Source organism: Salvelinus namaycush, chromosome 4, assembly GCF_016432855.1.
Source record: "Salvelinus namaycush isolate Seneca chromosome 4, SaNama_1.0, whole genome shotgun sequence".
Lineage (NCBI taxonomy): Eukaryota > Metazoa > Chordata > Actinopteri > Salmoniformes > Salmonidae > Salvelinus > Salvelinus namaycush.
Genome location: NC_052310.1, coordinates 14,250,251 through 14,278,067, shown reverse-complemented (window position 1 = coordinate 14,278,067; position 27,817 = coordinate 14,250,251). Strand labels below are relative to the sequence as shown.

The 27,817-nt window shown below is 45.2% G+C and overlaps 1 protein-coding gene across 1 annotated transcript; it reads left to right on the top strand.

The window, feature by feature from the left end:
- Window positions 1-590: 590 nt before the first annotated feature.
- Window positions 591-27,184, top strand: lmf1 (lipase maturation factor 1). The gene is made up of 11 exons (XM_038991213.1): window positions 591-821; window positions 1,154-1,463; window positions 2,338-2,348; window positions 7,774-7,922; window positions 18,977-19,042; window positions 22,436-22,603; window positions 23,176-23,356; window positions 24,637-24,790; window positions 25,159-25,342; window positions 25,917-26,029; window positions 26,505-27,184. The coding sequence occupies exons 1-11, from the start codon at window positions 614-616 to the stop codon at window positions 26,668-26,670; spliced, it is 1,710 nt and encodes a 569-aa protein (XP_038847141.1). The 5' UTR covers window positions 591-613; the 3' UTR covers window positions 26,671-27,184.
- The last annotated feature ends 633 nt before the right edge of the window (window positions 27,185-27,817 follow it).

Below are 27,817 nucleotides of genomic sequence, written 5' to 3'. Positions count from 1 at the left end.
GTAGACTATTTTTGTTGTTGTTGAAAACTAGTGAAGATACGATGGTGAATACACCACAGCCTGTAGTAAATGTTTGCTGCCAGACAAAATATACCCTGTGTTAAGGTGGATTTTGTTGTGTTCATTGACACCGTTATAAACTGTACTGCATAAGTCTCAAAGAAGTTGAAGAAACGTAACATTATTGTGCCTGCGGCAGAAAAGTTTTTGGGACTTTTTACATCTGAAGACTTGCAAGTGGTACTGGCGCCAGATGACCTGCCCTCCCAGGTTCCCATTGAGCCTGTGTAGGGATCTGATCATTGCTTTTTTTTTTAATTATTGGTAGTTCAGTTTTTGGGGGGAATCTTGACTCCATTCTGCATAGTAGGTGGCAGGATGCACTTTCAATTGTGTGATCGCCAATATACCATAGAAGAAGAAAGCCCACCAATCATACGATTTTGCAAGACACATCTGCTGTTCAAGGGTAGATGAGCTATAGATGGGCTATCCATTCCACGGTAAGCATATGCAATGCGCAACGCACGGATTTTTCAAAACTCAGACACTACGTTTCTAGACACTCTTGAACGAGCCCTCTGATCACGTGGTTTTTAGAGCGTCAACCAACATGGCGGCTCACCGTGAGAGTTCTGAAAGCACTTTGAGAAAAAGACGCGTCGAAACATGGAAGACAACAACGACACATTCAGATGACAACATCCGAAATAATGAAGAGGGCACTTGCAAAGCAAAGAAGAAAGAATTGGTTACATTGCAAACCGGGACTTACTGGCTCACTCGAATTGTGCTTCTACGTTCCATTGCTTTCATCTACTGTAAGTTCGAGTGTGATATTCTGACAATGTAGCGAGTTATGATGCACTGGCTCCATTATAACTTAGCTTCCAGACCATTGCGTAGGCTATATTATTCTCGTCAGTTTTCATGTGTGTATTGTATGGTGGTAGTTGGAGTTAAAACCAATTTAATGTTCAAGTAGACATGGACACATCGTTCACATTACCATTTACCAAGAAACATAGCAATTGTTCTCCTGTCACATTCTTAAATGAACCAGACAGTTCGTTCTAGTACTCATAAACCTATCTTTATTCACCTCACTTCCTCCACCTCTCTTCCCCCTCTCCCTTCATCCCTCCCCCTGTAGTCATTGCATTCACTGTTGCCTACAACCAGAACAAACAGCTGATAGGAGAGCGAGGCCTCTTGCCCTGTAAGGATTACCTTCTCAGTGTGAAGCGCTATGTGGGGGGGAAGATCGATATGTCTGCCTTCGCCTACACTCCCTCTATCCTGTGGTTCCTGGACTGGACGGACATGGATGCCAACCTGGATGGCATTGCCCTGGTGGGGATGGCGCTGTCAGGCTTTGTGTTGCTGACTGGCACTGCCAACATGATCATCATGGCCATGCTGTGGGTGCTCTACCATTCTCTGGTCAGTGTGGGGCAGATCTGGTGAGTGATGGGTTGGAAAAACACCACAGAAGGTTGGTTGCACCTTAATTGGGGAGGTCGGGCTCGTGGTAGTGGCTGGAGAGGAATCTGTGGAACTGTATCAAATACGTCAAACACATGTGGTTGATTCCATTCCATTTGCTCCGTTCCAGCCATCATTGTGAGCTGTCCTCCCTTCAGCAACATCCACTGGTATACACACACACACACACACACACACACACACACACACACACACACACACACACACACACACACACACACTGCTGTCTATGTTCCATGTGTGTGGTAGGGTGCAGTTTACAGGGTTGTGTCTGGGCCAGTAGGAGGGGACCCAGTAGTGAGTGAGAGAACATGTTGATTGGGCCTCTGTGTTGTGGCTAGAAGATAGTTCAGTCTCAAGTCTTTGACAGACAGACAAACACGTGACCGTTCTCCCTCGTTCTCTCAGCTCTGTTGAAGTTCTTTGTGGCTCTGAAGAATAAGATGAAGAGAGGGTAGACAATTCCTGGAGACATTTTCAAAATTGTTCACCATCTGCTTCTTATGTTCTGAATGAAAGATGTGGATTTGGAGACTTCAAGGCCATCATGCCAACAGTGATTCAGTTAGCTGATTAGTCTTAAAGGGTCATTACTGGTATGTCCTGTTTTTTAGTCCAGCGTGTTTAATAGGAATAAGTCAATTTATTTATCAACACTATTCAGTGTTTCATCTTTATAAACTTCTGACACATGTAATTTGTACGATTGTGGGTACAGTATTGCAATATGCGGTAAGTGCTTGGTACAGAATGTAGGTTAGGCCAACTCTCTAATCAGGTCAAAATATCTATTTTTATGCTGATCTATTTTATTTTTTCCTCTCCTTACAGGTATTCGTTTGGTAAGTTAACTACTTACATTCAATTACATTTGTAAGACTACAACATCCATCTGGGACCGGTTTCCCGATAGCGATGGAACTTAGGCTTGTGTTATTATTATGTGTTATTTTTTTGTATTTTCTACATTGTAGAATAATAATGAAGACATCAAAACTATGAAATAACACATGGAATCATGTAGTAATCAAACAAAAAAAATATTTTATATTGTTCAAAGTAGCCACCCTTTGCCTTTGACAGCTTTGCACACTCTTGGCATTCTCTCAACCAGCATCACTTGGGATACTTTTCCAACAGTCTTGAAGGAGTTCCCACATATGCCAAGCACTTGTTTGCTGCTTTTCCATCACTCTGCGGTTGGGTTGAGGTCAATTGGGTTGAGGTCAGGTGATTGTGGAGGCCAGGTCATCTGATTCAGCACTCCATCACTCTCCTTTTTGGTCAAATAGCCCTTACACAGCCTGGAGGTGTGTTGGGTCATTGTCCTGTTGAAAACAAATGATAGTCTCACTAAGCGCAAACCAGATGGGATGGTGTTTCACTGCAGAATGCTGTGGTAGCCATGCTGGTTAAGTATGACTTGAATTCTAAATAAATCACAGACAGTGTCACCAGCAAAGCACCATCACACCTCCTCCTCCATGCTTCACGGTGGGAAATACACATGCAGGGATATCTGTTCAGCTACTCTGCGTCTCACAAAAACACAGCGGTTAGAACCAAAAATCTCACATTTGGACTCATCAGACCAAAGGAGATATTTCCACCGGTCTAATAACCATTACTCGTGTTTCTTGGCCCAAGCAAGTCCCTTCTTATTATTGGTGTCCTTTAGTAGTGGTTTCTTTGCAGCAATAGACCATGAAGGCCTGATTCACGCAGTCTCCTCTGAACAGTTGATGTTGAGATGTCTGTTACTTGAACTCCGTGAAGCATTTATTTGGGCTGCAATTACTCAGGCTGGTAACTGTAATGAATTTATCCTGTGCAGCAGGGGTAACTCTGGGTCTTCCTTTCCTGTGGCGGTCCTCATGAGAGCCAGTTTCATCATAGTGCTTGATGGTTTTTGCGACTGCACTTGAAGAAACTTTCAAAGTTCTTGAAATGTTCCGCATTGACTGACCTTCATGTCTTAAAGTAATGATGGACTGTCGTTTCTCTTTGTTTATTTGAGCTGTTCTTTCCATAATATGGACTTGGTCTTTTACCAAATAAGGGTATCTTATGTATAACAACCCTATCTTGTCACAACACAACTAATTGGCTCAAACGCATTAAGGAGGACAGAAATTCCACAAATTAACTTTCAACAAGGCACATCTGTTAATTGAAATGCATTCCGTGTGACTACTTCATGAAGCTGGTTGAGAGAATGCCAAGAGTGTGCAAAGCTGTCAAGGCAAAGGGTGGCTACTTTGAAGAATCTCAAATATAAAATTTATTTTGATTTGTTGAACACTTTTTTGATAACTACTTGATTCCATATGTGTTATTTCATAGTTTTGATGTCTTCACTATTATTCTACAATGTAGAAGAAAAAAAAACCTTGAATGAGTAAGTGTGTCCCAACTTTTGACTTGTACTGTTTTTTTTAATTTTTATACCCCTTCTCCCCAATTTTGTGATATGCAATTGATAGTTAGTCTTGTCCCATCATTGCAACCCCGTACGGACTCGGGAGAGGCAATGGTCGTGAGCCATGCACAAAACACGACCCTGCCAAGCCGCGCTGCTTCTTAACATACTGCTCGCTTAACCCGGAAGCCAGCCGCACCAATGTGTCAGAGGAAACACCGTCCAACTGGCGATCGTGTCAGCGTGCATGCGCCCGGCCTACCACAGAAGTCGCTAGAGCGAGATGGGACATGGACTTCCCGGCCGCCCAAACCCTCTCCTTACCCGGACGACGCTGGGCCAGTTGTCAATACTGATAGGATTGCAAGAAAGTTAGCACTGCTCTCAGATCAGCTTTCTCCATTTGAATCATACCTTTTTAATAGGAATTGTTCCACAATACTGACGACAGATCGGCTCCTAGACTTAGAGAGATTATCTCCTATATATTATGGCTGCAAATATTGAGGCAGCATGGCTATTGGTTATCCCATAATAGTGCACAAAATCACAGATTTGACACAGGTAATTTTGCAAGCCAATGCTAACTAAAGTTACCCATAGACTTCCAGTCATTGCGCTATCTGTTAGCATGGAAGGCCATGTGTTTAGCATGCTAGCTGATACCCATAGACTTCCAGTCATTGTGCTAATACTAGTTAGCAATTGCACCAGCGCTTGTTAGCAACTTTCTTCAAACTGCATGCAGAGACCCCATCCCTGGGTCGCTTCTCTTTTCAGTTTGCTGCAGCTAGCGACTGGAACGAGCTGCAAAAAACACTCATACTGGATCGTTTCATCTCCATCTCTTCATTCATAGACTCAATCATGGACACTTACTGACAGTTGTGGTTGCTTCGCCTGATGTATTGTTGTCTCTACCTTCTTGCCCTTTGTGCTGTTGTCTGTGCCTAATGTTTGAACCATGTTTTGTGCTGCTGCCATGTTGTACTGCTACCATGTTGTCATGTTGTGTTGCTACCATGCTGTGTTTTTTATGCTCCGTCCCCTCAAAACCCCAAAATATCCCTTTAAAATTAATTGATTTCAAAATGATTGAAATAGCTAGGCCCATGTAGCCTACTGTATTTATTTTGTTTATGCAGTCATCTCTAGTTTTTATTCTTCACTTATTTGTAACAGTTGCAAAGACACTGGCAACTGTGAAGGCCTATTTTCAGTCAACAATTAATTATATTATCGGCAGTCACAGAGAAATGTATAAACAGCTAGATTCTATGTTTAGCGGAGGTCTTCTGTGTATAAAGTGACGCAGAAAGGGCAAAAAAAGCACCTCTAACGACACATTTAGCTGTCCGACAAGTGGTCCGAGGCAGTCGGAAAATAACAAGTGGGTCTTGCGTAACAACGGTTTTGTGAAACTGCTCAGAGATTTAATGATGCTCGACGAAGGTTCTGACGATGAATCAAATCAAATTCTATTGGTCACATGCACATGGTTAGCAGGTGATATTGTGAGTGTAGCGAAATGCTTGTGCCTCTAGTTCTGACAGTGCAGCAATATCTAACATGTAATCTAACAATTCCACAACAACTACCGAATACACACACGTGAAGGGATGGAATAAGAATACGTACATATAAGTATATGGATGAGCGATGGCCGAGTGGCATAGGCAAGATGCAATAGATGGTATAAAATACAGTATATACATATGAGATGAGTAATGTAAGATATGTAAACATTATTAAAGTGGCATTATTTAAAGTGCCTAGTGATCCATTTATTAAAGTGGCCAATGATTGGAGTCTGTATGTAGGCAGCAGCAAAAACTTAGCCTTAACATGCTTTGGAGAAACCTGGACCTGAGATTTGTAACAGCCTGCTCTTTTGTCACTCCACAACCTAGCCCTTATCTAACCTTCCCACAACCACTACTGAGCCCTTGTTATCCCCTTTGAAGCGGTCACATTCAGCTCAGATGTGTTAATATGATCTGGGTCATAGTCAGAGGTTTGGGATGATTACATTTCAATACATAATCTCATCAACACTCAGCTGACATGGTTTAATGCCCCTCACTAGTCTCTATTGGCAAATTGGCCTATTGGCATAGAGATCAGAGTCGGTGTATCATGCCACCCAAAACCCCATTATCCTCAGACCTCAGTAAACATCTGGCCCTGGATGGGTCTGGCTGTATTCAAAATGTGTCTGAGTAGGAGCGCTGATATAGGATCAGTTTAGCCTTTTACAGTAGATCATAATGAATATTATTGTATGGACAGGGAGGACCTAATCCAAGATCAGCACTGCCCAGGGTTAGCAGATGTGGCTGGTTCAGCTTCAGCTGGTCTTTTGTTGCCTCAGCAGGATTCCTCAGTTGTTCATCCCAATAACTCAATTCAATCAGACTGTTGAGTCCAATCTAATCGCTGCAGGGCTGAGTGTAAATAGTTCTGGATTTAGGGCGCTAGTTCAGATAAGAGCCCAGATCAATTTGACCTCACTGATTGGTTAATGACACTTTGGAGTGAATGACTCAAGTCAGATGTCTGTGGTCAGGTTTTGTGGACTCTTTTTTTCCCTTCTCCTTTCTCGTTCCCTCGCTCATTATACAGAAGACCCGTTTATCAAGGAAATCTAACACTGTAGAGACGGTGTTAGATAAAAGAAATTAAAACAAAACCAAGAATAAATGTATTTCCTCCTCCTTTAGTCCTAAGACTGTTCAACTACATACTGTACTCTGTGTCCCTCGATCTCTCTCTCTCTTCATCTTTGTCATTATCTCTGTTTGCATGTCCACTGGGTGAGGGCTACAAAGACTGCCTTTGTTAGGAGGGGCGAACAGGCCAACAGCTGCACAGATCACACTGGATCTCTCTGAGGAGAGACGGGAGCAGGTGGGCCTTCACTGGGAGCCCTCTGCTGCATTCACATCAGGCCAGTCTGGAATTAGATCGACTGACATGTTTGTATTATACATGGGTGCGTGGACTCACACACACCCATGACGGCACACGTGCACTACCTCTGCACCTTTTCACTTTACATTTATGAACAAGCCTGCAGTGATTGGCCATCAGGGACATATGCACATAGCCAGAGGAGGTTATCTGTGGTCATCATTGTAGAATGACAGATAGAGATCGTTCCAGAACAGTGATGTTTGCATAGACAGACGGATAACTGGCCCTAATTCACTTCTACAATTACAGCTGTCCATATTTTGGTTATTCAAAGCATCCCCGGCTGCTGCTCTTGCTTTTACTGTAATGCTTCAGAATGGTGAGGGCAGCTCAGACTATAAAAAAATCACCAAAAAACATGCAAAGTGACATGAACAAGGGGAATTAGCTTCTTTTTTTTTTGCTCTCCACTTCTTAACTCTCCACAGCCTTAACTTTTTGACTTTCCCTACTTCCTCACAGATGTGGTAACTGAGTAGCTCCCCTGATGTATGTATCCATGCAGCATTCGCATGCTGAGAGATGTGGTCACTTTTGACCTTTGCCACACTTGTCCTTTAGCAATGGCCTTTTCTCTCATATATCCCATGTCTTCATCTCTCCTGCCCCTTAGTCATCTCATTCCATGTCATGGTTCCTCTTATTCTCCATCCTCACTCACACACTTGGACTGTCACTCTATATTCTCCCCACATCTGCTTGACTATTCGTCATGCCCTTGTCCTTTTTCTGAAACCCCTGTCTCCTGTTCTCCCTCTCCCTGACGTCCTTTCTCTGAACGTTTGCTCTGTCTCTCTCGCTCTCTCTGTTTCTCCTCCCCTCTGTCTCTCTCTCTCTCCCCCCATTTCCTCTCACTTCTCCCTCTCTGTCTTCAGGTTGGGAGAGTCAGTTGTTGGAGACGGGCTTCTTGGGGATCTTCCTGTGTCCTGTGTGGAGTCTGTCCCAGGTGCCCCCTCGCTGCCCCCCCTCGCTAATCTCCATCTGGACCTTCCGCTGGCTAATCGTTCGCATCATGCTGGGCGCCGTGAGTGACACACACAGACACACACACACCCACACATCTATCACACTGACACTGAATTCCCCTCATAGTCTGTGGAAAAAAACACGGGTGAAATTTTCAAGTGTTTATAAGAAAAGTGTTTACTGGGCTTAGACACTTCTCTATGGTCAAAACAAAACACCATCCCTAAGAAAAACAGACGTTGTAAATGCAAATATGGAACCAGTCAGTCAGGCAACTTGTCTGTCTCTTTTATGGTTTAGTGGAGAGAGAACACCCAACCCAATGCTGTTGTCTTTTAAAACGTGGGGGTTGGAACCTGCCACAATGCCCAAAGTGTTTTTTCAATTAGGCCCATAAAGAGGACGGAGCAACGAGGGAGCTATATGTTCATTCACCTTACCCCAGTGCCAAGAGTATGATTGACTTTAAGTGCTTACAACTGTACAAGCCCCTCTTGTCATTTCCCCTAGACACAAAGTCATTACAACACATTTATTCAAAACAGAAAAGCACTTCAGGTCCCCTCAGACATGGCTGAGGCTTAACCAATAAGCAGCTTTTTAATCACGGGGTAATCATGGTTTTTATTGTGGTCGGGGCAGCTAGGTTACATTTGTTTTTCACTATAATTGAAAGCATATCGTTTAGAAAATTGACTCCGAGCTTGATTTTTGGATGACATTAGGTTAAAGTTGAAACCTTTTTAGGAAATTCTTGTCACGTCTTAAGTTCCTTAGATTGACACTGTAAATACAAAGTATTATTTATCCATTATAAAAGCCATGCTACGTTCACTCAGTGTTTGTCATGTAAGTGTTGGTTAGACTAGGTCAGGGTAATCTATCCCTTGTTCTGTGGTTGACCACTGTTAGAGTGCTATTGAGAACCCCTTTAAGTGAAGGGGACGTAGCCAGTAAACTTTGAAGGGACCCTAAGGAAGAAGAAACTTTGTCCTGACTTGTTTCATGTTCGGATTCTGAAAGCATCAGTTTATAACCCAATTCAATGATTTTATTTCTCAATGTCTACTTTCTGTCTGTTTTATCCAATCTTGATTGCGTATGCTGTCAAAATTGTTGAATAACGGTGCTATTGAGGACATCACATTTTCTTCTTTGCTAATTTCCTTCAGCAGATTCATCTAAACAGATTCTCTCTTTTGAGTGACTTTACAAGTCAGGCCCTTCCTCACATGTTAAAAATATCCCTCCTGGCAGCACACTTCTTTCTCTTACCCTGTTCCTCAATGGTTCCTCTGCTTTTGCTTTCGCGTCCTAAGCTATGTGTGTGTGTGTGTGCGTGTGCGTACACACCTTTCATTATCCAGGCTGTTAGCATCAGAGGGTAAGTCCAGGCGGTTTGCTAAGTGGTGCTAATGGGATCTGATTCACAGGGCAGTGTCAGCGTTTATGCTGTGAAATACAATCATGGTAATCAGGGTGCTAGTGAGCTGGTGTGGTGCCCCATGATTGGGTGTGGTAGAGGTTGGACCTGGCCAGTAAACTAGCTGTCTCACAGCCTTTGCACGAGGTATCACATCTCACACTCCTGCAGGAGGAACGGTAGGCCTAGTAGAAAGAGTGCACCAGGCAATGATGGAGAGCATCTCCCCCATGCTCCTGTTTTTGAAGAAGTCCAGTAAAACCATAATACAGTAAAGTGCTTGTCTGGTTGGACTGTTCCATTCTCCTTTGGGGTGATCACTTTGCGAGGAAGTGTCTCCTGCAGGCTGTTTGTTGGTTTGGCCCATATCCATGTCGTTGGGTTGTTGATGAGTTTTAAGGTTGGCCCTGGCCCCAATTGGCCTCGGAGTTCTCTATTGTCTCGAAGACTGTTGATGGGACTTGGGACATTGTTGGTAGGGGGAGCTACGCATAAAACAATCATTGTTTTCCAGTATTGGGAATTACCGATGGTGAGAGGTCAACGTAGCATAAAAAGTTGACACAGAATAAAAGACTCACTGTAATGTAGTTGATTGCATCCTGCGGAGAAACATGTTCATGTTTCAAGGTTTCTGGGAGTGTTTAACGCCTTCCTGTTTAGGCGGTTGGCAGGGGCATCGAGGCGTACCTTTAGGCAGCTGGCAGGGGTGATCGGGTTTAGGACGTCCCTAGGCCCCTCTCTCTGGTCAAGCCCAGAGCCACGTCACTCTTTCATTTACTGTAGTCAGAATGAACCCCTGACGCCAAATGAAAGTTTTCTCTTTTTGGGGGAGAGAAAAATATACTACATGTAAGTATATAGGCTTTTTTTCCTTTGTAGGGAAATGAATGCTGGCTTGATCCAGTGTGCAACTGGTTACTGACTGTCTTTGGATGCCAATGGCTGCCAGTGGGAGAAAGCAGTGTCATTGGGTGTTGGTGATTGTTTCTGTGGTTCTTACACTGATGATTGGTTATCACTGAGGGAATTCTGTTTTTAGGAAGTATCATCACTGTAGGAAGCATAGTAAAAGAAAATCGAAACCAAACCCCTAACCCATTCGTCTTGTATGTGACAGTTATCAGCCGTACAGTACCTACATTAGCATATCATGTCGTCTAGCAGGGAGTCTGTGTCTGTTTTTACGACTGTCCCGGGTCGACCTCCTTTTTCTAGGTCTGGGTAGTGCTAATGACATCCTCAGGGCCTGCTTACCTCAGCCTGCCCAGCCTCTCTCTCTCTCTCTCTCTCTCTACTCTCTCTCTACTCAGTCCCTGACTTACAGCCTTCCAAACCAGCCACGACATTTTCACCGCTCACTCTCCTTGCCACCATACCCTACTTTTATTGTCGGGAGTCGGCATAAATCTCCGCGCGGCACCCAAACAGGAAATAGACGGACTTGCTCGCTGTCGTTTGCACATTTGCGAAGGGCTCCAGCCAACGTGCACCTGGAGTTCTGTGGTTCGGCGTGGATGGATGGAGCCCAGGGCTGTGGAACAAAACGCTCAAATGGTCTTTTATTGGAGTCGCATGCATCGACTCAATTTGTCATGGCCAGGATTTTCTTTTAATGGTGGCTGACAAATTTCATGGGATAATGGCTGCCTGCACCCAACCACTCACTGTTTTTATGCCTGTTGACAAAGTAGAACTATTCTCATTTTCTGTTGTGGTGTTAACAACACAAAGCACTACTTCAGTGACAACTGAATATCGTTAAAGGCCTTTCCGTTAAACGATTGTCAAAATGGCCTCCCTAATAACTTTGCAGTCGAACCACCTAGGTTCTCTGGAGAATGGGAAACTGGCCTACTCCGTGGTCAGAATATGGGACAATGGGAATTGATGATCCTCATGACTGAATTGTATTATAGTCAACACCCAACGATTTATAAGCAGAATCTAATGCCCTGATAACCCCAATGTGGCCTAACAAAGTCAAACAGAGTTGTTGTGTATTCCGTGCCCCATGACCAGCAATGTCTCAATAATATGTCCTGGTTGCACATTCTCACAGAGCATCAATGCTGATTTATTTGTCTAAATAAGAGATTTTCGAAGTGAGTTTGCATTGTGTTCTTGCTGCTTCAACTGGAGTTGAAGTCTCAGTGCTTTTTATTGACTGTCGTCTTCTCAGAAGAAATAAGGATTTAAGCGCTTGTCCTCCAAGGGCTGTATGGTGTTGTAGTTGATTATACGTATAGTGCTTTAAGCTGTTGTATACATTTTGATTCTGGGTTTTTCCCCTCTACACATGTGTCATATGAAGTTTCTTTCCCATGCTCTTTCATTTCGAAGGGCCATTTTGATATCATTTCCTGCAGAAATCATAATATCTTATATCGAACGTTACGGTTTGCCAATCCAAGGCCGTCTTCCAGTCTGTCATTCAACCCCTGGCTTAAACTGCAGTTGATGTTGCATAACAGTTGATGTTGCATAACAGTTGATGTTGCATAACAGTGAGTTATTACCCCCTAAGAACTGTTAATATTCCCCAATTCTTTAAATCTTCTCTTTTGGCTCTGTGTTGGAGGAATAGAACACAACACACAACACAACACAGCTTGCACTTGCTAGCTACTTCCGACAGAGATGGCCGCCTCGCTTCGCGTTCCTAGGAAACTATGCAGTATTTTGTTTTTTTACGTGTTATTTCTTACATTGGTACCCCAGGTAATCTTAGGTTTCATTACATACAGTCGGGAGGAACTACTGAATATAAGAGCAACGTCAACTCACTATCATTACGACCAGGAATATGACTCTCCCGAAGCGGATCCTGTGTTTTGACTTCCACCCAGTACAATGGATCGGATCCCAGCCGGCGACCCTAAACAACGACGCCGTAAAAGGGGCAAACGAAGCGGTCTTCTGGTCAGGCTTCGGAGACGGGCACATCGCGCTCCACTCCCTAGCATACTACACGCCAATGTCCAGTCTCTTGACAACAAGGTTGATGAAATCCGAGCAAGGGTAGCATTCCAGAGAGACATCAGAGACTGTAACGTTCTTTGCTTCACGGAAACATGGCTCACTCGAGAGACGCTAACGGAGTCGGTGCAGCCAGCTGGTTTCTTCACGCATCGCGCCGACAGAAACAAACATCTTTCTGGTAAGAAGAGGGGTGGGGGGTATGCCTTATGATTAACGAGACGTGGTGTGATCATAACAACATACAGGAACTCAAGTCATTCTGTTCACCTGACTTGGAATTCCTCACAATCAAATGTCGACCGCATTATCTACCAAGGGAATTCTCTTCGATTATAATCACAGCCGTATATATTCCCCCCCAAGCAGACACATCGATGGCCCTGAACGAACTTTATCTGACTCTATGTAAACTGGAAACCACACACCCTGAGGCTGCATTCATCGTAGCTGGGGATTTTAACAAGTCTAATCTGAAAACAAAACTCCCTAAATTCTATCAGCATATCGATTGTGCTACCAGAGCTGGTAAAACCCTGGATCATTGTTATTCTAACTTCCGCGACGCATATAAGGCCCTCCCCAGCCCTCCTTTCGGAAAAGCTGACCACGACTCCATTTTGTTGCTTCCAGCCTACAAACAGAAACTAAAACAAGAAGCTCCAGCGCTCAGGTCTGTTCAACGCTGGTCCGACCAATCTGATTCCACGCTTCAAGACTGCTTCGATCACGTGGATTGGGATATGTTCCGCATTGTGTCCAACAACAACATTGACGAATACGCTGATTCGGTGAGCGAGTTCATTAGAAAGTGCATCGGCGACGTAATACCCACAGCAACGATTAAAACATTCCCAAACCAGAAACCGTGGATTGATGGCAGCATTCGCGTGAAACTGAAAGCGCGAACCACTGCTTTTAACCAGGGCAAGGTGACCGGAAACATGACCGAATACAAACAGTGTCGCTATTCCCTCCGCAAGGCAATCAAACAAGCTAAGTGCCAGTATAGAGACAAAGTAGAGTCGCATTTCAACAGCTCAGACACAAGAGGTATGTGGCAGGGTCTACAGTCAATCACGGATTACAAAAAGAAAACCAGCCCCGTCGCGGACCAGGATGTCTTGCTCCCAGACAGACTAAATAACTTTTTTTGCTCGCTTTGAGGACAATACAGTGCCACTGACACGGCCCGCTACCAAAACCTGCGGGCTCTCCTTCACTGCAGCCGAGGTGAGTAAAACATAACCCTCGCAAGGCTGCAGGCCCAGACGGCATTACCAGCCGCGTCCTCAGAGCATGCGCAGACCAGCTGGCTGGTGTGTTTACGGACATATTCAATCAATCCTTAACCCAGTCTGCTGTTCCCACATGCTTCAAGAGGGCCACCATTGTCCCTGTTCCCAAGAAAGCTAAGGTAACTGAGCTAAACGACTACCGCCCCGTAGCACTCACTTCCGTCATCATGAAGTGCTTTGAGAGACTAGTCAAGGACCATATCACCTCCACCCTACCTGACACCCTAGACCCACTCCAATTTGCTTACCGACCCAATAGGTCCACAGACGACGCAATCGCAACCACACTGCACACTGCCCTAACCCATCTGGACAAGAATAATACCTATGTGAGAATGCTGTTCATCGACTACAGCTCAGCATTTAACACCATAGTACCCTCCAAACTCGTCATCAAGCTCTCGACCCTGGGTCTCGACCCTGCCCTGTGCAACTGGGTACTGGACTTCCTGACGGGCCGCCCCCAGGTGGTGAGGGTAGGTAACAACATCTCCACCCCGCTGATCCTCAACACTGGGGCCCCACAAGGGTGCGTTCTGAGCCCTCTCCTGTACTCCCTGTTCACCCACGACTGCGTGGCCGTGCACGCCTCCAACTCAATCATCAAGTTTGCGGACGACACTACAGTGGTAGGCTTGATTACCAACAACGACGAGACTGCCTACAGGGAGGAGGTGAGGGCCCTCGGAGTGTGGTGTCAGGAAAATAACCTCACACTCAACGTCAACAAAACAAAGGAGATGATTGTGGACTTCAGGAAACAGCAGAGGGAGCACCCCCCTATCCACATCGACGGGACAGTAGTGGAGAGGGTAGTAAGTTTTAAGTTCCTCGGTGTACACATCACGGACAAACTGAATTGGTCAACCCACACAGACAGCGTTGTGAAGAAGGCGCAGCAGCGCCTCTTCAATCTCAGGAGGCAGAAGAAATTCGGCTTGTCACCAAAAGCACTCACAAACTTCTACAGATGCACAATCGAGAGCATCCTGTCGGGCTGTATCACCGCCTGGTACGGCAACTGCTCCGCCCACAACCGTAAGGCTCTCCAGAGGGTAGTGAGGTCTGCACAACGCATCACCGGGGGCAAACTACCTGCCCTCCAGGACACCTACACCACCCGATGTCACAGGAAGGCCATAAAGATCATCAAGGACAACAACCACCCGAGCCACTGCCTGTTCACCCCGCTATCATCCAGAAGGCGAGGTCAGTACAGGTGCATCAAAGCAGGGACCGAGAGACTGAAAAACAGCTTCTATCTCAAGGCCATCAGACTGTTAAACAGCCACCACTAACATGTAGTGGCCGCTGCCAACATACAGACTCAACTCCAGCCACTTTAATAATGGGAATTGATGGAAATTTATGTAAAGATGTATCACTAGCCACTTTAAACAATGCCACTTAATATAATGTTTACATACCCTACATTACTCATCTCATATGTATATGTATATACTGTACTCTATATCATCTACTGAATCTTGCCATCTTTATGTAATACATGTATCACTAGCCACTTTAAACTATGCCACTTTATGTTTATATATCCTACATTACTCATCTCATATGTATATACTGTACTCTATACCATCTACTGCATCTTGCCTATGCCGTTCTGTACCATCACTCATTCATATATCTTTATGTACATATTCTTTATCCCTTTACACTTGTGTGTATAAGGTAGTAGTTGTGGAATTGTTAGGTTAGATTACTCGTTGGTTATTACTGCATTGTCGGAACTAGAAGCACAAGCATTTCGCTACACTCGCATTAACATCTGCTAACCATGTGTATGTGACAAATAACATTCGATTTGATTTGAGAACAGCACAGGACAACACTATTATTCATGTACACCAGAAGCACTTCAATAGAATATTCATAATGGCCCTCCGTCGCTGCAGGTAGTAAACAATCCTGTGTGATATGGCATTAGGACAGCAGGCGGGTGGCACAAGCAGACAACTACATTTATCCTGGTTAAGTTTATAGCCCAGCTGAAAGGTGGAGGGTGGGGAGGGGGGCTTAATTTTCAAATGAATGGAATCACATTTTAAGAGAGAAAGTACATTCCCGGCGCGCTTATTAGATTATCTGTAATGTTGTAGATGCAAGAATGCTCGCTGATAAATAGCAAAAGTAACCCATGAATTAGGCGTCCACCGTCAGCGAGCGCATCTACCCCACCCGCTGTCCCTCAACCTCTCTCCCTGCTTCCCCAGCGATATATCAGCCTGCAATATAGACCCTGATTTCCCCAATCAGCGTCTATTGCATTAGTGGAGAGGGACAGAGAGACCTTTAGGACTGGTCTGTGTGGTGCATGAGACCATTGAGGAGAGAACCTATGCATGAGCTCTGACTGAGCCATGTGTGTGGCTGCAGGCACTGGTAACTGCATTGGTTCATAGGTTTGTGCAAAGAGCAGATAGAGGTGTGGCTTTAAGTTCTCTGGAGCATCCAAAGAGGAAACACAAGTCGGAAAACGAGTGAAGACTACTTCTCCCCCTTGACTGTTTTCTGAGTCAGTCGTAATGTTCTGAAGCTCATTTGAAAGTAATGGATCGCTAACCAGCCTTTAATTCCATTTTTCCCGCTCGTCTTTTATCAGTGCTGCTTTTTATTTCCTAGAATTGGAGATTAAATCCGAGCCAGATAGCTTAGTCATAGCCCGCATCAGCTGTTGGCCTTCCTCATTTTTCTCTTAATTTTGTTCATGCTTCATTTAATATGATTACGCACATTAAATCCAGCTTCATATCCGTCAATGCATCCCTCTCTCGCTCAACATAAATCCCTCGCTCTCTCGGGTCATTCAGTTGCTTTAGTAGTCATTCAGTTGCTCCTGTCTCTCTTGTTTTGTTTGTGAATATCATGGAGGCCTAACATGCATACAGTGCTTTCAGAAAGTATTCAGACCCCTTGAGTTTTTCCACATCTTGTTACGTTACAGCCTTATTCTAAAATAATACCCCATAATGGCAAAGCTAAAACAGGTTTGAGCTCAGGTGGATCCTGTTTCCCATGATCATTCTTGAGATGTTTCTACAACTTGATTGGAGTCCATCTGTGGTAAATTCAATTGATTGGACATGATTTGGGAAGGCACACACCTGTCTATATAAAGTCCCACAGAGCAAAAACCAAGCCATGAGGTTGAAGGAATTGTCCATAGAGCTCCGAGACATGATTGTGTCGAGGCACAGATCTGGGGAAGGGTACCAATTTTTTTTTTGCTGCATTGAAGGTCCTCAAGAACACAGTGGCCTCCATCATTGGCCGCCTGGCCAAACTGAGCAATCAAGGGAGAAGGGCCTTGGTCAGGGAGGTGACCAAGAACCTGATGGTCACTGACAGAGCTCTAGAGTTCCTCTGTGGAGATGGGAGAACCTTCCAGAAGGACAACCATCTATGCCATACTCTACCAATCAGGCCTTTATGGTAGCCATTCCTCAGTAAAAGGCACATGACAGCCCGCTTGGAGTTTGCCAAAACTCACCTAAAGACTCTCAGACCATGAGAATACACGATTCTCTGGTCTGATGAAACCAAGATTGAACTCTTTGGCCTGAATGCCAAGTGTCACATCTGGGGGAAACCTGGCACCAACCTTACTGTGAAGCATGGTGGTGGCAGCATCATGCTGTGGGGATGTTTTTCAGTCAGCATCGAGGGAAAGATGAACGGAGCAAAGTACAGAGAGATCCTTGATGAAAACCTGCTCAGGACATCAGACTGGGGTGATAATTCACCTTCCAACAGGACAACGGCCCTAAGCACACAGCCAAGACAACGCAGGAGTGGCTTCGGGACAAGTCTCTAAATGTCCTTGAGTGGCCCGGACTTGAACCCGATCTAACATTTCTGGAGAGACCAGAAAATAGCTGTGCAGTACGCTCCCCATCCAATCTGACAGAGCTTGAGAGGATCTGCAGAGAAGAATGGGAGAAACCCCCCAAATACAGGTGTGCCAAGCTTGTAGCATCATACCCAAGAAGACTCAAGGTTGTAATCGCTGCCAAAGGTGCTTCAACAAAGTACTGAGTAAAAGCTCTGAATACTTATGTAGATGTCATTTTTCACTGTTTTATTTTTTATAAATTAGCAAACATTTCTAAAAAACTGTTTTTGCTTGGCATTATGGGGTATTGTGTGTAGATTGAGGGGGGGAAAACAATTTTAAACAATTTTAGAATAAGGCTGTAACTTAACAAAATGTGGGGAAAAGTAATTGGGGTCTGAATACTTTCCGAATGCAGCGTTTATTATTCATTTTAACTGACATGTAGGGGGCAACTTCACCGTGTGCCTTAACACTAAGCTTAGAACGAAGAGTAGTATATTAGAAATGGCCACAGACCCACAGAGCTGCTACTAGGAGCTGTTCAAGTGGACAAGACACAGCGCCGCAGTATTTAATGCCCAGTCGAGTTACCATAGACGGACTGAGCTCCTCTATGGCTTTGTCTTCATCTAGCCAGCGACATCAACACACACACTGTGATGGTGTGACCTGTGATGTAAAGTTCCGTTGTACCTCAACAGACGCATAGCGGAATGAATGAAAGTGGAAATTTAATTACTGCAATATAATCTTCCTCTCCTCTTTGCAATACAACAAACGATCTCTTCATTTGTACAGGCAAACAATACGGCAACTTATACAAGGCTTGAATGGAGACAGTTTATTCAATCACAACAAATAGATTTTTGCCTTGGCTGTATACAAATGTTTATTCTGCCAGAATTGACGAGCAGAAAGAGCCTTTATGCAACAAACAGGTTGTTTTACATGATACTTGTTTGAGTCGCTCTGTGTGAATAGCTATGCTCTCACCATTTAGCTAGCCATTGGCGATTCAGAGTTAACCGCTAGCTAGCTTGCTAGTGCTAGTGCTAGCTAGGTACCAACAGAAGTAATATGCTGCTTTGGCCATCATGAGGGAGATTGGTTGAATATGGAGTCACTCTTATCTAATGTACATACAAACTGTATCATACCAACCCACATCTTGCAATCCTCCAGAATTGGTTGTGATTGTTAGCACACCTTCCTACTGTCATGGTTCATATTGAATGATCACTGATTATATGCTGTATTGACATGGTAGTAGGCCTGAAGTTTTGGTTTCATGGTAATTTAGAGGATGTTAAATTAGATACAGACCGATCCAATACAAAATCTACAGATTTTAATACAGACTCTTGGTCAATTGGAGCAGGACATGTCATTGCTGTATGTCCCAATGATATGCTCTCCACAAAGCTCACAAACTAACACACCTGGACAGAACCACTGGCCAGGGTGATGGTAAAGATGGAGGGTCCCATTTTTAATCTGCACCATGAAAATGTCACCCTGAGTTGAGCTGAATGATTGACGTGTCGTTGTCTTCTCCGCAGGGGCTGATCAAGATCAGAGGGGACCGCTGCTGGAGGGACCTGACGTGCATGGACTACCACTACGAGGTGCGTGTGCGTTCAGTGCAATACAGTTCCCTCAATCCTTGTCAGCAGTGCTTGTTGGCATCTTGTCGTCAGGGCTTTCCCCTGGCCTGTGCTGTGTCGTGCTGAGAGATCAGGCCTTGGCACATGATCCTTATCAATCGCCTGCTGTCCCAAACTGAGTTAAACTAATCACTTTGTTATCTATCTTCCTGTGCCACACCGTTGGATCGACTGCTCCTGTCTGGCTGGCCGTGGACACACCAGTGCTTCCCCAAGCTAGATATTCTCCTTAGGCGGAGCTCCCCAGGCTAAACAATAAGCTTACACATAGACCTAAAAGTTCAATTGAAACCGACTGAGGCAATGGTTTAAGTCTTGGTCCTGGATAAGAAATAGGACTTCTGTTTACTTAGTGGGTGACGATACATTTCTTAGCATATGATAGGACATTGGGAGCCACTGTCTGCCACAACGGCTGCTAGACATGCCTCATGTTGGGTTTTCTCCATAGGAAGGGAGAACACAGCTGTGTCATCTCTAGGCTATAACCCACACAGCTGGGAGATGAGACGGCATGGAGCGTTTTGTCTAATGACAGAGACCAGGAATACACCACGTCTGACTGACTATGGCTTTTTATGGCCTTGAAAAAGTCCCTGAACGGTCTACTGTCCTTAGGCTGGACTGTACTGATGCATACATACTGTACTGACATGCTCTGTCTGGGTAGAACTTACTCTCAGATCTAGGATCAGCTTCCCCTCACCAAATCCCTAACCTTAACCATCAAGGGGACGACACATTAAACTGACCTTGGATCAATGTTCAGGGGCGACTTCATCCTACTATTGATACCAGGAATCTCTCTTCCTTGTATAGTACTTCACTGCACAGGTTTTAACGTATGACAAACCCATGCTTAGTCTGTTAGCCCTGTCCGGCACTGCTCCTTTTTGCTCTGTTCGCCTGCTGGGTGGAATTCCCATTAAATGGGAAACATGGTTATTTTCTTTGGTCAATACGACGACTCATTAATTTCTTTATGCCCGCCATTTTAAGAGCCTGCCTTTAGCAAGTTATAGGCCATAAAGAGTCATGATGATATAAGGAGGAGACCAGTTGAACTGATTTGAGGTTGATTAAAGTTAACGGTGTGTTCAACGGCCTAATTTGCTGCCTTATAAGGGGGACAGACAGGGTGGGTGAAACATTGAACAGACATTCAAATGTCTAACTGGTCAAGCATGGCTTCTAATTCGTGGCCACGATTTTCTGATTTCTGTTCCTTATTTGTGGGTTAGTGTTTTTTTAAGTGGGTAAGTGTGTCCATGTTAATTTGTGTCATGTACCTTTGTGTCCATGTTCATTTGTCACTCCTCTACCCTATCAGTATTGTCATAATTGTTGCCTTGAAATTTTACCTCACAACACTTATGTCCAAATATGCCCGCAACCTCCCTTAGTCCAGGCTGCTTCTGTCTTGGGGGTTCTTAGGTGAGAGGTGTGGAGGGATGCCTGGCACCTCACCATACCCCCTTACCACCTTCCTCTCTAAACCCTGTTAACTCGAAGGGACCTCTGTCTGTGGACCATCACGCCTATCTGAGAGAGTCTGCTGAGGAACAGGGGTCTCATTCAGGCCCATTGAGCCTCCTGTTACAGATCCATCAGCCTACATCATTATGTCAGCTTTGTTAAGGCTTCACGTGGAGGCTAATGGGTTTCTGGCAACAGTAGTGGTCAGCCAAGTGAACCTGTATGGATCAGAGACTAAATGAACGCCTTGTAGAATTTGACAAAAAGTGTTAAAAAAATTAAGGAAACATTCCAATAGTGTTTGTGTTCAACCTGAATGTCCATGTTGTTCAACCTGAATGTCCATGTTGTTTAACCTGGATGTCCATGTTGTTTAACCTGGATGTCCATGTTGTTTAACCCCGATGTCCATGTTGTTTAACCCCGATGTCCATGTTGTTTAACCCCGATGTCCATGTTGTTTAACCTGGATGTCCATGTTGTTTAACCTGGATGTCCATGTTGTTTAACCTGGATGTCCATGTTGTTCAACCTGGGGTTATGGTAAAGCATATATGGGATCCTGAAGACTCGGACTCAGTACCTCCATGCAGGCTAACGGGCCCATATCCCCGTCTAAACATTGACCTGCCAGCTCCTAACCTGTCAACACCTCCAGGGGTAAAGCAGATTTACATTTCACCCCCCCCCCCCCCCCACCTAACACCCCCTACCCCCTCTACCGGAAGCCAAGGGCGCCAGGTAAGGTTTGCCTGCCCCCCCTTGACGCTACGCTAACACACTGCTCCCTTTCAGCCCCCAATCTCACAAAACTCACGGCAGGGCCACACAGCGCAATGCGTCATGGGTAAGAAGACTGCAGAAGCTATGTGAGGCTGGCTGAGGGGGGTTGGTGGGTGTTTTTTTTTTTTTTTGTTAGTTTGTTTGCTGTATGCATACTGGGTATGTTTGGTTATCTGAGGTTGCAGGCTCGGTGCCCTAGGCTGTCTGGGGGTGTGGTGTCTCTCACACACACACGCACACACTCTCTCTCTCACTCTCCAGCCCTGTCTGGTTCTGTACTGAAAGAGCTCTCTCAGGACATTTCTAAAATAGGCAGTAGCTTTACTTAGCTCTGGAAACCTTCCTGAAGGTGTGGTGTTATAATTGTACACTGTTTCCCCACGCCATTCTGTCCCATGGTTTTATGCCAAAACAATGAGGGGGAACATTATTTTTTTTTTTATAGCTATTTTACATTTAAGATCAGCTACATTTCATGTTTGGCACAAGGTGTCATTTGGGCAGTCATTGTGGCCAGTGGGAAAGCTGGTGGGGATGTTAAGTTATACACTATCTCACTGCCATTCATCGCCATGCAAATGCAGTCATTGGAGGGACACCATGTAAATCCATGCAAACATAGAGGTCATTCAGTGTTACCTGTGATGAGCTGTGCTTTCATTAGCTTATCCTTACCATTACATGCAAAAACACACACCGTAACACTCATGCTACGGCAATGACTTATCTTTCATTTGCCTCTTTCTATCCCTCTGTCTTTGCTCATATTTGAGTATCGATATGGTTATTTTGAAACTGAGACAAATTGCTTTTTCCTTGACCTGGAAGTACTCATGTTGTGGTTGTGCTCTCCCTGGGTCAGTGTCTGGTCCTCTCTGGCTCATCCCAGTTCTGTGGTTGAGACTGGAAGGATGTGGTGGGTTAGGTGGCCCCAAAATAAGGAGTGAAGGTACTGACTCCCCTCTCTAATGCGATCTCTGGAGATTCACTGTGGCTATCAACAGTACAATTCCGTGGTGTGTGTGTCTGACAAACTGCCAGTGCCTGCCTGTCTCCGTCTGTCTGTATTCATTCTGTTTCTCTTTCTCCCTCCAGACTCAGCCGGTACCAAACCCCATGTCATACTATATGCACCAATCCCCATGGTGGTTCCATCGCTTCGAGGTTCTGTCCAATCACTTCATCGAGCTCATTGTCCCTCTCTTCACCTTCCTGGGGCGACGCATGTGCATGGTCAACGGGACGCTGCAGATAGTGTTCCAGGTGAGATGACAGTAGAAAGGCTAGGATTTTGGGAGGGTAACTGATCCTAGATCTGTGCCTAAGTATACCTTTAGTAGCTCTGACGTCACATTGCCACCTAGTGGAACCATTGGTGCATGACAGCAGTTTTATGGCAACTGCAGTCATCAGTTTGATGAATGGAGTGTTATTCAGAGCCAGCTATAATTGAATGAATACAGGAAATAGGAAATCAGGACTTTCCCCGCTGCAGTATGCTGAACTATTAGCCAAAGCAGATGATCCTCATCAGTCATATCATGCTATCTTTCTGGCAGTACCTTTGGAGGAATCTAAATACTACTCCTTATCCTTTCTCCCCATCTACTCTCTTTCCTCCTTCTCTCGCCTCTGTTTCTCCTCTCGCCTCTGTCTCTCCTCTCTGTCTCTCCTCCTCTCCTCTGTCTCTCCTCTCCTCTGTCTCTCCTCCTCTCCTCTCTCCTCCTCCCCTCTGTCTCTCCTCCTCCCGCCTCTGTTTCTCCTCTGTCTCTCCTCTCCTCTGTCTCTCCTCTCCCCTCTGTTTCTCCTCCTCTACCCTCATTTTCCTCTTCTAGGTGACTCTGATAGTGAGTGGGAACCTGAGCTTCCTCAATTGGCTGACCATAGTTCCCAGTTTGGCCTGTTTTGATGATGCCTCTCTGGGGTTCCTGTTCTCGTCTGGCCGAGGGGCCAAACAAGCCGTACTGGACCTCCAGGCTGAGGAGGCAGCAGGATGGACCCCCAAACCCACCAGGGGTACCTACTAAACAGACATGATTTCTCCTAAAGGAGTTAGAGCCCACACACCATAGAATAGATAATTATATTTCTATCTTCATTCCCTCACAACCTACACCACTCTTTGATCCTGCCCAGACCCAACTTTACAAATGAAGTAATCGATACAGACAGGGCTACGGTATTGTGGGTATTATCCAGGATTTCTGGGTATTTATTTTCAGCCAGTTGGTGTTAGAGGCCCTGCTATCCTGTCTGGGTGTTTTATGATTGGGACTAATGATGGCAGGCAGAAAGAGGGAGAAGAGGTATTACATCAGCCTTCAACATGACTACCGCTCCACTGGGTAGGCCTGACTGATGTCTCTACCAGCCGCGCTCTGTGTGTGTGTATGGATTCCCCCTTCCCATGTGCCTGGCTTAGCTTTGTGTTTACAACCCCAAAGAGCATTGAGTGGGTCCACATGAGCACCCTACCCCTCTCCACCTTCTCCACTCCCCACCCTCCAATCCCCATCTCCAACACACACACCTGGCTGTAGGCACATCTGGAGCGGGCTAGCAGGCTATAGGGCCTTGACAGATGGTAGACAGCACCAGGGTGCTGGCAGGGGGTATTAGGCATTACTAATCACACATTACCAATGTGACTGGGTGCCTAGCAGTTGGCACATGAACATAAAGGAAAGGGTTTACGATTTGGACACGATGGGAGGAGTGTGGATTACTACTGGGACAGCTGAGGAGAGGGAGGAGGGAATGGAACGAGAGTGAGAGACAGCTGGAGATGATGTGGAAGAGGGTGATGGAGAGAGAGGAAGAGAGAAAGTGAGGAAGGAATGCCCATGTGGTGTGTTAGAGCAGGCATAGGCTCTAGCTAATTGGTCTCCCAGGAATCGCTAATGGCTTTAGTTTTATGCTGGGTAATATATCTGCTAAGTGGCCCTAACATTCTCTACCTGCACCATGGCTGCTTTTTAGAATTTTTGGGGGTCATAAAAGTCCGTTATTTAAGTCAAACAACAGGTATAGTTCTGATGGATGGTTTTAACATGCGTGGGACTGGTTGACGGGTTGGCATTTCAATCCGAGACGGGTCGTGGGGATTTGGAGCTGTCAGCTCCTCCAGTTGTCAGTGTCTAAATGCCTCATGACCTCATAGGCTAAGCCCCTCTCTCTGGCTACTGCCAGAGGTATCTTGAGTTCCACACACACACACACACACACACACACACACACACACACACACACACAGGCACACACACTTCCTCTTTTTTTGCACCTCTTCTCCATCCTAGGTATGCTTTTTCGTCGAGTGGTGAATGTGGCTCTGGGCGTTCTGATTGGCTACCTGAGCGTTCCTGTAGTGCTGAACCTGCTGAGCTCCAAACAGGTGATGAACACGTCTTTTGACCCGCTCCGCATCGTCAACACCTACGGGGCCTTCGGCAGGTATCGTTCTCCTCTTCCTCTCATTTTATTTCAACACTTTCTGTATCTCTCCACTTGATCAGGCCCCGTGTGGCTCAGTTGGTAGAGCATGGCGCTTGCAACGCCAGGGTTGTGGGTTCATTCCCCACGGGGGGACCAGGATGAATATGTATGAACTTTCCAATTTGTAAGTCGCTCTGGATAAGAGCGTCTGCTAAATGACTTAAATGTAAATGTAAATCAGTCCAAACTGCCACATCCTCTCATTCTATTCTTCTCTGGTCTTCTCCTTTTCTCTCTGCCATCCTTTTTAACTTTCCCTCCCTCACAACTTTCTTTGGCTCTCTCCCTCCATTTCTCTCTCTCTCTCTCTCTCCCTCTCTGTGCAGTATCACTAAGGAGCGGACTGAGGTGATTTTGCAGGGTACTATGAATGAGGACCCTAAGGACCCAGAGGCTGTGTGGGAGGAGTACCAGTTCCTGTGTAAGCCAGGGGACCTGACCCGACGCCCCTGCCTCATCTCCCCCTACCACTACAGGCTCGACTGGCTCATGTGGTTCGCTGCCTTCCAGGTACAGTCAGAGTCCGGGACTCAGCACAGACCTTTGATCTACAGTACCCGGCTCTAAGTTGACATATAAGAATCAGGGATTCTGTTTCATTTGTTTTACTGTTTGTTGGTTTTGTGGGAAATTCCTACCTTGGATGTGAGCTGGCTAACTCTGTGTAAAGTCTGGACCCAGAACTACCTGCTCGGAGTAATTTCCTCTGTCAGGGCTAGCTGCCCACACTATTCTCAACTCTTGCTACAGCTCTCTCAGGTGTAGTTCTGGCCAGAGACTCGGCCGTGTGCCGCGCTGTTTTATCGTCCCCTTCTCAGGGCATAGGGTTTCCCGCTGGTTTACATCCAATCCCAGAACCAAGAAAATCCCAGTCAGACATTTTGGCAAGAGGGGGAAGGTTTATGATGTCGCAGATCAGCTCAATATCCGCTCAAAAGTTTGGAATGGTAGACTGCTTCAGATTGAGGGCTTTGTTCGATATGACAGTTGATCTTTCACTCAAATGTCCCCTGTTTTTCTGTCTTCTTCAGAACACCCTCTTTCTCCATGTATTTAACCCTCCTTCTCTCTCCCTCTCTCCCAGACCTATGAGCAGAGTGAGTGGGTGATCCACATAGCAGGCAGACTGTTAGCCAACGACACATCAATCCTTTCACTGATGGAATACAACCCCTTCCAGGGCAGAGACAACCCCAGGTACACTTACACTGACTAACACAGAGGAGACTGGATGCCCTTATTTTTAAAGCCCACAAACTATGTACTCCACTACAGGGTTGTCCATGATAAAAACAGAAGATGGCGTAAATCAGTTTGATACATACTGTGTGAGTTTATTTTGTAAGTACGTTTAATTTGTTTAAAATGGCCAGGAGTTGCCGTTGGAGACAGCTGCATTGAAGGCGTAACTGATCTCAGCAGTGTTGTGCTGAGGCAGAGTGGAAGTGGAAGGTTGTGTGTGCGTGTGTGTGGGTGCGTGTGTCTGCGTTATAATACGTGCAAGCCTCACTTTCTCTTAAATATTAAATAGAATAAAATAAAGAATCCTTGTCCTCTAGCCCCCTCTAGTGGAATGTTTCCTCTCGATATGAAATGTGTCTTTGTATTCTCTCTGTCAGTCACACTAACCATTCCTCTCTCTCTTCCCCCCACCCCCCTCTTCCTTCCCCAGGTGGGTCCGAGGAGAACACTTCAAGTATAGGTTCACCCTGCCTGGCAGTGGTCCCCAGGGAAAATGGTGGGTGAGGAAACGTATTGGAGCCTACTTCCCCGCTGTGGATCTGGTCGCGCTCAGGGGATACTTCAAGTCCCGGAACTGGCCCCATCCTGACCTTTGACCTACTGTATGACCAATCACACTGATGTATTCTATGAGCGACGGATGCCTGAGACACCGAGGTATCGCTCCCCCTTATAATTTGGGATCAAATATGCTCTGAAAGCAAACATGTTGACATGAGAACCCTGATATTGGGGAATTTGTGCCATTCTGAATTTTTTTAAAGATGTTTTGTTCCTCTGTTGCCTGTCTCCAGCATGTCATGTTGCCATCTGCTGTATGCACTAAAGAATGACCAATCCTTCCCGTGAATAGGGATATGCCACTCTGCCACAATAGGAGAGTTGAGGGGATGACACACAGTCCATGTTGGGCTCACATCGCAAGACAGACAGACTGTACACACATTGTGTCTTTTGAAAATAAAAGGTCTATTTTGGAACAAAGCTAGACTTTCCATGTATTTTTACCTTTTGTTTGTTACCCCAAGCAGGTTGTCCAACTAATCTAGTCGTTTAAATCATCCACTGAAAGAGCCTGAGTCCTTCCCTCAAATAAAATGACTAGATTGACATTGCAGTGTTGTACTACATACAAATTCCCCTAGCCGTTGTTGTCTTTGTGTTATGGGGATCTGACAAGGATCCAATGAATAAATGCATAGAAAGGGACGGTTCTCATCAGTGGAAGAAGTGTATCTGTCATCTTGTGTGTGTCTTCAGCCTACAGAGTAGTGCCAACCGCAACAGACGAGAACCCCGTTGAGACAATACTCCTACCAGTCCTTGCATCCCACAATGCACTTTTCTCCCGGAATGTCCGTTTTTAATTGTGTTCACCTCATCACAAATATCCATCATAGATGGTGTATACAGTCTGTTCAATATTGATGCTTACCTACACTAAATACATCTGCTGGTTTCGCTATTTGTAGGCCAAAACAATATTTGGTGGCACCTGTGTGTCAGAATATACACGGACCAATTCTGACCATTCTGTGGTAAGTTATTACTCCAAAATGTGGTAAACGATAAACATTTTTGCTAAAAGTTTTATTATATTATTGATTGACTATGCATTTTTAATTAACCAAGTATTGATATCTGCAGCGTTAGCTCCAGGAAAATGTTGCAATTCTTCAGCCATTCCTGGACCTGTGACCAAAAACAAGCTACATATGGACAGTACCAAAATAAATGATCTAA